This window comes from Bidens hawaiensis, unplaced genomic scaffold (genome assembly GCF_021521415.1).
Source record: "Bidens hawaiensis isolate Kalapana, Puna unplaced genomic scaffold, B.hawaiensis_p1.1 tig00054105_1, whole genome shotgun sequence".
Taxonomy (NCBI): Eukaryota; Viridiplantae; Streptophyta; class Magnoliopsida; order Asterales; family Asteraceae; genus Bidens; species Bidens hawaiensis.
In genome coordinates, this window is record NW_027499754.1 from 20,712 (window position 1) to 32,128 (window position 11,417).

Consider the following 11,417-nt stretch of genomic DNA (forward strand, 5'->3'; position numbering starts at 1 on the left):
ATGTCATGTCTTCAATTTTTTTTTTAATTTTAAAATATTAATTATAATTTATAACTAAATTTAATTACTACTTTTATACAATTATACGTTCTCTCTTCTTTAATAATTATAATTTATAACTAAATTTAATTACTACTTTTATACAATTATACGTTCTCTCTTCTTTATACAAAAATTATACTCGACTTTTAAAATAAAACATAATATAATGTAAATAATTAAATTCTTTTTATAAAAACTTAACTCTCTTTAAAAAGTTATAGATATTTTAATTAACTTTAGAGTATAAATTAGTGAAATATTGTTGATAAATTAAAACATATTCCGAAAAAAAAAATTAGAATTTATGCTTTTAATATGTTTTTGAAAAATATATTTTCTATCTTTATCAAATAAACATGTATCAGTTTCTTTTTTTTCAAATATATTTTATTGTTCCAAAGTAGATTTATTTCTACCAATCTATAATGAAAACATTTATTTTTAGAGTTAAATAATTTATACTTTTAATTAGTTCCTCTCGTTGCTATAAAATAACTACATTTCAAAATTGTATTTCAAAATGGGTCTATTATAATTAAAACATTTATTAATTGTATTTTTCCACACAATTAATGAAAGTATCTATATATTATTTTAATTATAATAGACACATTTTCAATAGTGTAAAGAGGATAAAGTTGAATTAACCTCTAAGAAAATAAATAAATTCAAACAAAGTAAAAGAGTATAATCCGTTATGTTTAAATGGATAGCCATAATCAAATATTAATGATCACCAACTCATAAAGATTTTAAGCTTTAAGCTTTGCAACTCATTGTCATCAGAGCAACCGTGTACTTGCAAAGTAAGTCTCTTCGGTATTTTATTATTACGACTAGATGACATAGCCATTCAGTTCGGTTTTAGCCTCAACCAAATTAACCAATCAATTTTTGGGTAATCGGTTCAATTTATTCGGTTAGTTTGTCGGTTTTTAGTTTGGTTAATAACCAAAATCAATCTTGTGCCACTTTTACTTAAATAAACGGAAGTATAAATACATTAAAGGATGTATAAATATATGAAATGAAGATATGAAAGCTAGAAATATATGAAAATATGAATGGGTCAGTTAATGGCCATATACATAACTTAGGATATGATATATTTATATTACTTCATGAAGATTTAAGGCTTATGTCATTTAAAGTATGACTTTTTTTTGTTTAAGTACTGTAACATCCTAAATTTTATAATATTAAATTAAAGAAAGATTTCGTTGAATGGTCCGGTATTTAATAATATTAGCTAATATTAAACAAGAACGGATCATGGACTTAGATTAATTAAGATGAATTAAGGGTAATGGGCCTTAGGTCCATGGGCTTAAGGGATATAAATATCCCCTTAAACCATCCTAAAACCCTAACTATCATTTCCATCTTTCATAAATCTCTACACACTCAAAAACACACACATACACTACACCTCATACGGCCGAGAGAGAGGGAGCGGATTCGAGTCCAAAAAAATCAAGCCGACCACTATTAGATCTTCAATATACGAGATAACCAAGCAAACCGCGATCACACCGAACGTATAAAAGGTACGTTTTGATCTTAAAGTTTACGTTTTTATAAACGTTTAGCATTGAAACTTAGAACGAGAGTAGATCGGGTATAAACGAAACATAAAGTTGTAAACTTGATGATAAATACGAGTGTAATGAACCTGAAAATGGAAACGGCTCGGTTAATGAACCCTTAACACTAGTATTGAACGTTTTTGAACTTAAATGCCCAAACTTTACGTGTTTTCGGGTCAAACCATATCCAAAAACGACCATAGGATTGATCGCGAGTTGGTTAAATATCGTATCCAAGAGTTTCACGTTAAAACGATGATGATTTTAGGGATTAAGGATGAACAGCGGGGCTGCTGCACAACTTCGCCTGCAAAGCTTAACTTCGCCTGCAAGCTTAACTTCGCTTGCAGGCAAGTTCGCCTAACTGATAACTTCGCCTAAGGCTAAGTTCGCCTAACTGATAACTTCGCCTAAGGCTAAGTTCGCCTAACTGATAACTTCGCCTAAGGCTAAGTTCGCCTAACTGATAACTTCGCCTAATACAAGTTCGCTTACAGTAAGTTCGCTTATTGTTAAGTTCGCTTAATGATAAGTTCGTTGGAGCTAGCAAATTAGAAAAATAAATTAAAAACCTAATGAAAAATGTGTTAAGACAGTTAATGAAAATAAAATTTTTCCAAGCTGACCTGGCAGCTCGACCCCAGCCAGGGGCTCTGCCCCTTGGACCCTGCTAGGGGCTGCCGCCCCTAGAACCCCGCTGCCAGGGGCGCTGCCCCCGGACCCCCGTTCGTTGTGGGTTATATAAAGATAGAAATACAACATGAATAGTAGTAGTTAATTGATACGTGTAAATATTATACAGTTAGCCGTGCACAGCTCAAGAAGGGAATAACGATTAACGGAGAGCGTAACAGGATTCAGGTGAGTTTCTAGCCCCATTTATGTGTTATGTTTTCGGGGCTGTGTGCATACTCAATATGTTTGTTAATACGCTTATCCTAAGAGATAAATGTATGCCTTATGTGAATAATGTGAAATGTATAAATGATTGCCTGATGGTACGTGAACGATCTTCGGATATTGCACGTACTGTCAGGTTATAACGCTATGTATAAGGTAAGTATGATATGTATGCTTATGTGTATGAATGTGATAAAGTTAATAAAAGAAGGAAATGATGGTTGTATGGTTACGAAGAGGGTACCGGGCCCTAATAATACTCGAGGTATGATGTATGGTTGTATGGTAACGAAGAGGGAATCGAACCCTACTAATATTCGAGAACTAGGGAACCGAACCCTACTAATATTCGAGGAAAGAGGGTACCGAGCCCTAATAATACTCGAGGAAAGAGGGTACTGAGCCCTAATAATACTCGAGGAAGGAGGGTACCGAGCCCTAATAATACTCGAGGAAGGAGGGTACCGAGCCCTAATAATACTCTAGGAATGTAGGGCTTAATGCTCTTTATAACGTAAGATATGAAAGCAAGTTAATACAAAAGAAAGTATGAAAGTATGAATGAAAGAATATAAGTTTGTGTGTATTGTATAATGTATGATTAACTAGAACTCACTCAGCGTAGCTGACTTTTAGTATGCACGCAGGTGAGTAGGATGAGGCAGCTCGCTTGAGGAGACACGTGGCACTGAATAAGAGGCTGGCATCAGAAGACTCAAGACGTTTAAGTTTAATGTTTTGTTTATTTTGAAAGATAAGATGACGTTTTAAGACAAGATGTGTTTTGCTATGAAATGTTTTATGAAAGCTTTTATATTCCGCGAATGTTTTAATTAACTCTGATATTTAGAACTGTGTTTATGAGTAAACCCAACACGAAAGTAGGGCTACCGGCAATGGGGCCTTACAAGTACTCCATGATAATACATTAAATTAAGATTAAATATGGGTTTTGCGTGCAAGGCTGCACGCCTAACAACATCTTATGTTCACAACTGTAACAAATTTCTTCCCTTTCATCAAATACTTATTCCAAATAAAACCTTATAACAAAGTTTGATATATTACAATAATACAATCACTACAAAAATGGTTCAGATAGACTTTATATGTAATAAATAAAACAAAAGGGTAAAGTTTTCCTGTTTAAGGTTTAACACTTTGTTAAATAACTACCCATATTAAGTAAGACTCAAACTTATACTTACAAGAATCATTTTTCATAACTTTATATATATTTGGACCATTTTTGTTTAATTTACTTTAGAATAAGTTCTCTCACTCTCTGCAGGCTCTCTCATCCATCATCTCTGTAAGTAAATACTTCCCACAATATTTATGGCATCTTCAATTCTTCATTGTTGATTTCTTCAATATATGTATTTATTGCTTAAAAATTCCAATTTCCCAGATTTATTATTTTTTTTTTTGTTGTTGTTGTTGTGCCAATTGTCACATATCAGTGCTGATTTCAATTATTTGTCTTTATCCATTAACTTTGTTGTCAGTTTTGAAGTTTAAAATCACATTATTTGGCTCTTGAAATTATAAAAAATGAAGCTTGATGTTGGAAAAGTTTTGCATATTCTTTAAATATCATCATTCTTGAAATAGGAAGATCATACTCCAAATTCACAATGAATGTCAAGAACATGTGGAAAGCTTCAGTTTTGATGATTATGATCATGTGTTTGTGGGCTTCCATGGCTGCTGAAGCTGAGTACTTCAAATACAAAGATCCGAAACAACGTATCGGTGTTCGGATTAAAGATTTAATGAAAAGAATGACATTAGAAGAAAAGATTGGCCAGATGACTCAAGCTGATAGATCAGTTGTATCCAATGATGTCATCAAGAAGTACTTTCTTGGTACAACAATAATTCATGCAAACCTCTAATTATTATATCCTTTGTTCTTTAATATAATCAACCTTTAAATAATAACTTTGTGACAATATTCAGGGAGTGTTTTGACTGTGCCAATACAAGGGAGTCTTCCAGCAGAACAAGCATCACCAAAAACATGGGTGGACATGGTCAACGATCTCCAAAAAGGCGCGTTATCGACTCGTTTGGGGATACCATTGATATATGGGATTGATGCTGTTCATGGTCATAGTAATGTTTATAAAGCTACAATCTTTCCTCATAATATTGGTCTTGGAGTTACCAGGCAAGTCTTTTAAGAAAAAACATATTGACAAGTAATTAGTAATGTATAATTAGTAACAATGTACAAGTTTCAATGCATAATGTACAACTGAACAGGGATCCTGTTTTGCTTAAGAAGATTGGAGCTGTAACTGCACTTGAAGTTAGAGCCACTGGCATACAATATACCTTTTCACCTTGTATTGCAGTAAGTTGAATAAAAGTTACTGCTTGCTTTTACTGCTAATGTAAAAAGATGCAATCTTTTTAATAAATTTTAGTTTTTGCTAAATAGGTGTGTAGAGATCCGAGATGGGGTCGTTGCTACGAGAGTTATAGCGAAGATCCGAAAATTGTTAAGTTGATTACTGATATTATACCGGGCTTACAAGGAGATATCCCTGCTGGTTCAAGAAAGGGTGTTCCTTTTGTCGGTGGACAGTAAGTTCGTTGACCTTTTTAGTATAAACTACCTAAGAGTTAGGGGTGTGCATGACCGATAAAACTGATCCGAAACCAAGATAACCGAACCGGAAAAAAAAAACCGACGGTTTGGTTATGTTTTCATAGAAACCGAACTGAACCTAGTTTTTTTTAAGTAACTTAGCAAAAATGTATAATAATCAATTAGGTATTAGTTAACAAAAGATTTGGCCTAATTTAATTCTTTTGGGCCAATTCTTTTCGTCCCAAAAATTTCAAGCCAAAAAACCGAAACCGAACCAAACCAAAACAGAAAAAACTGAAACCCAAAAAACGAAACCGAACATTTTTTAAAAACTCAACTGAAATTTCGTTTTTTAGTTTGGTTTGACCCATGCACACCCCTACTAGGAATGATGTCATGCTATACGCACAAATTTGAAAGATATCATTAGACCCATATTGGTCAACTATATGCACTTTAGGTCAACAATGATTGTTTTGAGAAAAATGAGACTTTAATTGCTAATGCTATGGGCCATGTCTTCCACTTGCTATGTAAGGCCCTGAACCCGGTAGCCCTACTTTAGCGTCGGATTTACTCATAAACACAGTCCTTCAAATCAGAGTTTATTAAAACTTTTCGCGGAATATAAAACATCAATCATTTGTTACAAACATTAAATCTTTTCTTTGATACCATAACACAAAACTTTATATTTAAAACATCTTTACTTCTTTCTTCAGATGCCAGCCGTTCAATCCATGCCGTGTGTCAACCTCATGCTAACTCTATAATCAGCTCACCTGCGTGCATACTAAAAGTCAGCTACGCTGAGTGAGTTCTAGTTAATCGAACGCCATACAATACATACACATACATACATATATGTAGATACATATCCACACTTCACTAGTTACCCTTCTGTTCTACATACATACATGCTATCATACATACATACATATCTACAATCACTAACCTCAGTCTACCGAGAGTACGTTCATAGTTCACCGTCTATACCTGTACTCAAGGTCGTGAACACGTACAAGGTTCGCAGTCCTTACCTATGTTCACCATTTATGGTACGTACAAGGATCGCGGTCCTTCCCTATACCATAGTACATCCACAACACGTACAAGGTTCGCAGTCCTTCCCTATGTTGCAACCTAATTCATAGCACGTACGAGGTTCGCAGTCCTCCCCTATGCTACAAAATCAGCATGTATAAGATTCACAGTCCTTTCCTATGCTGCAACCTAATTCATAGCACGTACGAGGTTCGCAGTCCTCCCCTATGCTACAAAATCAGCACGCATAAGGTTCACAGTCCTTTCCTATGCTGAAATACATCCACAACACGTACAAGGTTCGCAGTCCTTCCCTATGTTGCAACCTAATTCATAGCACGTACGAGGTTCGCAGTCCTCCCCTATGCTACAAATACAGCACGTATAAGGTTCACAGTCCTTTCCTATGCTGACGCCTATCTACATTACGTATAAGGTTCGCAGTCCTTATCTACGTTTACATATATCATCTACTTCACGTATAAGGCTCGCAGTCCTTAACTACGCCATTACCAGCCGAGTCTATGTCCGACAGAAGCTAGAGGGATTTGCCATCCTAATTTACTATGTCGAACGTAGAACTCACATGCCATTCGTGTGCCTATATACACATACTTACATTATAACATAAGAACACTCTAGGCATTCTTTACCTCATTCATTTAACAACCATACCCCTTGTCGTTACGTGCAATATCCGAAGATCGTTCACGCCCCGACAAGTATTCATTTGAAATATTCATACATCTTCGATATATAATATTCGTACCTTTACTTTTAACCTGACAGTACGCGCAATATCCGAAGATCGTTCGCGTACCGACAAACAATCATTCATATCTATCACACATATCACATATGACATACACTTATCACTTAGGATAAATGTATTAACAACACATCGAGTATGCACACAGCCCCGAAAACATAACAAGGAATGGGGCTAGAAACTCACCTGAACTCTGCTTCTTTCTTCTGATAGCTGTAAATCCCTTCTTTAACTGAGCTCGGCTGACTGTACAAGTTACACGTATCAAACAACTATCACTACTCATATCATCTTTCCAGTCTTAACTACTACCCACAACGAACGGGGGTCCGGGGGCAGCGCCCCTGGCAGCGGGGTCTAGGGGCGGCAGCCCCTGGCAGCGGGGTCTAGGGGCGGCAGCCCCTAGCAGGGTCCAAGGGGCAGAGCCCCTGGCTGGGGTCGAGCTGCCAGGTCAGCTTGGAAAAATTTTATTTACATTAACTGTCTTAACACATTTTCCATTAGGTTTTTAATTTATTTTCTAATCGAACTTGGCTTTAGGCGAAGTTAAACCTCAGGCGAACTTAGCTTCAGGCGAAGTTAAACCTTAGGCGAACTTGGCTTCAGGCGAAGTTAAACCTTAGGCGAACTTGGCTTCAGGCGAAGTTAAACCTTAGGCGAACTTGGCTTCAGGCGAAGTTAAACCTTAGGCGAACTTGGCTTCAGGCGAAGTTATCATCAGGCGAACTTAACTTTACAGCGAAGTTGCCATCAGGCGAACTTCGCTTGCAGGCGAAGTTCATCAGGCGAACTTAGCTTGCAGGCGAAGTTCGTCGCGTTGAAGGCGAAGTTGCCCTGATGAAGGCGAAGTTGCCCAGATGAAAGCGAAGTTGCCCAGATAGCCGCAGTTTCGGTTTCTGTCCAACATTTCGAGCGATTTTAACACCCTTGTTACGGTTCAACATCACCCACTACGCTTCCCGACCATTTTCGGTCGTTTATACACTAAAAGCTCGGATCTTTAAACTTCAAAGATCAAGAATCATACCTTTTTGAGCTTGTTTGGATCTCGTTTACTTGCTTATCACCACTAATCGCTCTCTCTCTCACTCGGGTCTGCCGGATCTGCCCGGATCTGCCTTCGGTCCGGCGGCGGTATGTGTGTGGTGTGTGTGTTAGGGAGTTTGGTGAAAATGAATAAATTTTGGGATTTTGGGGGTATTTATATCCCCGAAATCCCATTCTCATTTAACCTATCTCAATTAATCCAAATCCATAACCAACGTCCATTACCCGACACTAGCCCGACCCATACCAACCCCTATTCTTTTATTTATTTCCTGATAACCCGAGTAAACTTTCCCTCTATGATTAAGTAATATAATTAATATTATCTTGAAATTTCGGGATGTTACATGCTATAATCTTGAAAGGCTGACATGGTTTAAAGATTTAGTCTTTGATCTTGATGTAGTGCTTACTTCTGTTTTAATATCTATGATTAAAAAACAAAAGCTTTTGTCTTAGCTTTTAAACATCTGAAATCGTGGGCGGTAACGGGTCAAAACAAGTTGCGTTAACCTACAAACATATTTTTCGTCCATCTTTTGTTAACAGTTAATGCTTTAAGATTACAAAGACAATATCGTTATGATTTTAATCTAAATCTTTAATAAGAAAATTTAGAAGGTTTTATGTATTAATAAGAGATTTTGGTTACTTTCAACACATGCATTGATTTCATTTTGCACAGAACAAAGATAGCAGCGTGCGCTAAACACTATTTGGGTGACGGTGGGACCCACTTAGGCAAAGACCAGGGCAACACGATCATAGACGCGAAAGGGTTATTTAGTATACACATGCCAGCATACTTAGATTCAATCATCAAGGGTGTATCTACTATTATGACCTCGTATTCTAGTTGGAACGGAGTTAAAATGCACACAAACCGTTACCTTGTCACTGATTACCTTAAAAACACACTCAACTTCAGAGTAAATATCTGCTTCTTGAATCACATTAAATGACTTCAATTTTTAAACAAATATGCATCAAGTCATAAGCTTTTGTGTTGACTTTGACTTCAGGGTTTTGTTATATCTGATTTTCAAGGGATAGATAGGATCACTAATCCACCAAATGCTAACTATACATATTCTATCGTAGCCGGGATGAATGCTGGCATAGACATGGTTGGTTTCCTTGTGATATTCTTAAAAGGTTTGACTTTTTAAAGTCTTTTTAACATGTTGACCATATACAGTTCATGATAGGATTCAACTACCAAGAGTTCATCACTCGTCTAACTTACCTAGTCAAGAATAAGTTTATACCCATGAGCCGTGTAGACGATGCGGTTAAGAGGATTCTACGGGTCAAGTTCACCATGGGTTTGTTTGAAAACCCGTTGGCGGATTACAGCATGGCTAAGTACCTCGGATCTCAGGTATTAAACCGAGTCAGCATTTGTGTAAATTTCTGACATGACATGAAACACGACACAGACCTAACTCATTTTGGTTTGGGTTTAGGATAAATGGGTCCGGGTCTGTTTCGGGTCGAAACAGTGGACCTGTTTAGCTAATCAGGTTGTGTTTGAGTCAGCCTGCCCGGTTCTTGGGTTGACACATTTAACCCGTTTTTTTTTAATCTCTCTAAATGTGTTTTATGGTATCAAGTAAATTGTTAGGTAAGTTATGCCCAAATTTCAAATTTAAAACTTAAAACAGAAATTTACATACAATTTTATAACTTAAATGTAATTGTTTTAATTACATTTGTAATTTTTGTTGTAAAATTGTAAGTTTAATAAATATGTGAAAAAAAGAAAGATTAAAAAAATTGTGTTAAACTGGTCGTGATCATGTTCAGGTTTTTGTTTGAGACGTTTTTCAGGCTTATGTCGTGTTTGTTTCAAATTTCCAGGTCCGTGTTAGGTTGGACCCACCAACACGAACCATTTAACATCCTAAATGATATAACTTGAAACTTATTGAAAAGTAACCTTTATCGACTATATGAACACACAAACAGGAGCACCGTGATCTAGCTAGAGAATCCGTGAGGAAAACTCTCGTGTTATTAAAAAATGGTAAATCTTTAGATAATCCACTGTCTAAGAAGGCATCAAAGATACTCGTTGCCGGGTCCCACGCGGATAATCTTGGTTACCAATGTGGAGGATGGACCATCCAATGGCAAGGCGTTTCAGGAAATAATCATACCATAGGTACATTGTCAACTTATAAACACTTATTGAGTTATTTCACCTAAAAATATTATCTTTTTAAAATCTTAAACACAAAGTTTTGATCTTGAACACTTAAAAGTTAAAACACCTAAAAAATTTTATTTGTTATAAAATCTTGAATATAAAGTTTTGATCTTGAGCACTTAAAACACATAAAAATATTATCTTTCTAAAATCTTGAGCACAATGTTTTGATCTTGAGCACTTAAATCACCTAAAAATATTATCTTTATAAAATCTTGACACAAAATTTTAATCTTGCAGGCACCACAATATTATCTGCTATAAAAGTTGCAGTTGATCCAACAACTCAAGTGGTGTACAACGAGAATCCGGATGCCGCATTTATTAATTCTAATAAGTTTGACTACTCGATAGTTGTGGTGGGTGAGCCTCCATATGCGGAGTTATTTGGGGACAGCTCAAACCTGACCATCCCTGAGCCAGGACCGAGCACGATCAAGAGGGTATGTGGTTCGGTTAAATGTGTTGTAGTGTTGATCACGGGCCGGCCAGTAGTGGTGCAGCCGTATGTGGAAACTATAGATGCACTTGTGGCTGCTTGGCTTCCGGGAACTGAGGGTCAAGGTGTCACGGATGTTTTGTTTGGTGATTATGGTTTTACGGGTAAGCTTGCGCGAACTTGGTTCAAGTCGGTTGATCAGTTGCCAATGAACGTTGGTGACCCGCATTATGACCCGTTGTACCCGTTCGGGTTTGGACTCACTACTGAGGCTAGGAGAGAATAGTGAAATGTATTGAATTGAAAACTTTGTTTGCTATGAGAAAATGTGAGTGAGGTGTATTAGTATTTAAATTTAATAATGGGTGTCATTTTTCTCTGGTTTCAATTTTCAAAAGTGTTTTATGTGACAATAATTAAGGGGAAATGATAATGAAAACCTTAGTGAAAAGATTACTATATTTTTTAATAGAGATCTCTACTTTTTCATTGATTTGTTAGATGTGTAATTAGGTATGTTGTTGGTTGATGTACCCCACCAAGATAAATCATGTGTTTTAGTGCGGTAATTATGGCGTACCCAGTAAAAAAATTCACAGAGGTCAAAGACAGTCAGTGTCAAAAAATTTTTACGGGTCGATTGAGATTTCAACCTATATAACCTTTAGAAAAATTAAAGGGTTTTTCCGATATGACGTACATATATTTAAAGACGTGTAACCCGGTATGACTTATTTAACATGGTTGTCAAAATAAATCAAAATAGGTTGATATAAATGGGT

The 11,417-nt window shown here is 36.1% G+C and overlaps 1 protein-coding gene across 1 annotated transcript; it reads left to right on the forward strand.

Annotated features, from left to right (window-relative positions):
• The first annotated feature begins 4,148 nt into the window (after positions 1 to 4,148).
• LOC143600439 (uncharacterized) lies at positions 4,149 to 11,171 on the forward strand. Its single transcript, XM_077078133.1, has 9 exons — positions 4,149 to 4,397; positions 4,491 to 4,701; positions 4,797 to 4,887; positions 4,975 to 5,120; positions 8,673 to 8,916; positions 9,010 to 9,114; positions 9,186 to 9,368; positions 9,956 to 10,151; positions 10,437 to 11,171. The coding sequence occupies exons 1-9, from the start codon at positions 4,166 to 4,168 to the stop codon at positions 10,919 to 10,921; spliced, it is 1,893 nt and encodes a 630-aa protein (XP_076934248.1). The 5' UTR covers positions 4,149 to 4,165; the 3' UTR covers positions 10,922 to 11,171.
• The last annotated feature ends 246 nt before the right edge of the window (positions 11,172 to 11,417 follow it).

What these genes read in the sequence shown, in the direction of transcription:
- LOC143600439 (XM_077078133.1), top strand. Translation starts at nt 4,166, where the DNA reads ATGAATGTCAAGAACATGTGGAAAGCTTCAGTTTTGATGATTATGATC. An exon ending in CCTTTTCACCTTGTATTGCA is followed by an intron (nt 4,888 to 4,974) that starts GTAAGTTGAATA and finishes TTTGCTAAATAG; the next exon opens with GTGTGTAGAGATCCGAGATG. An exon ending in TGAATGCTGGCATAGACATG is followed by an intron (nt 9,115 to 9,185) that starts GTTGGTTTCCTT and finishes GACCATATACAG; the next exon opens with TTCATGATAGGATTCAACTA.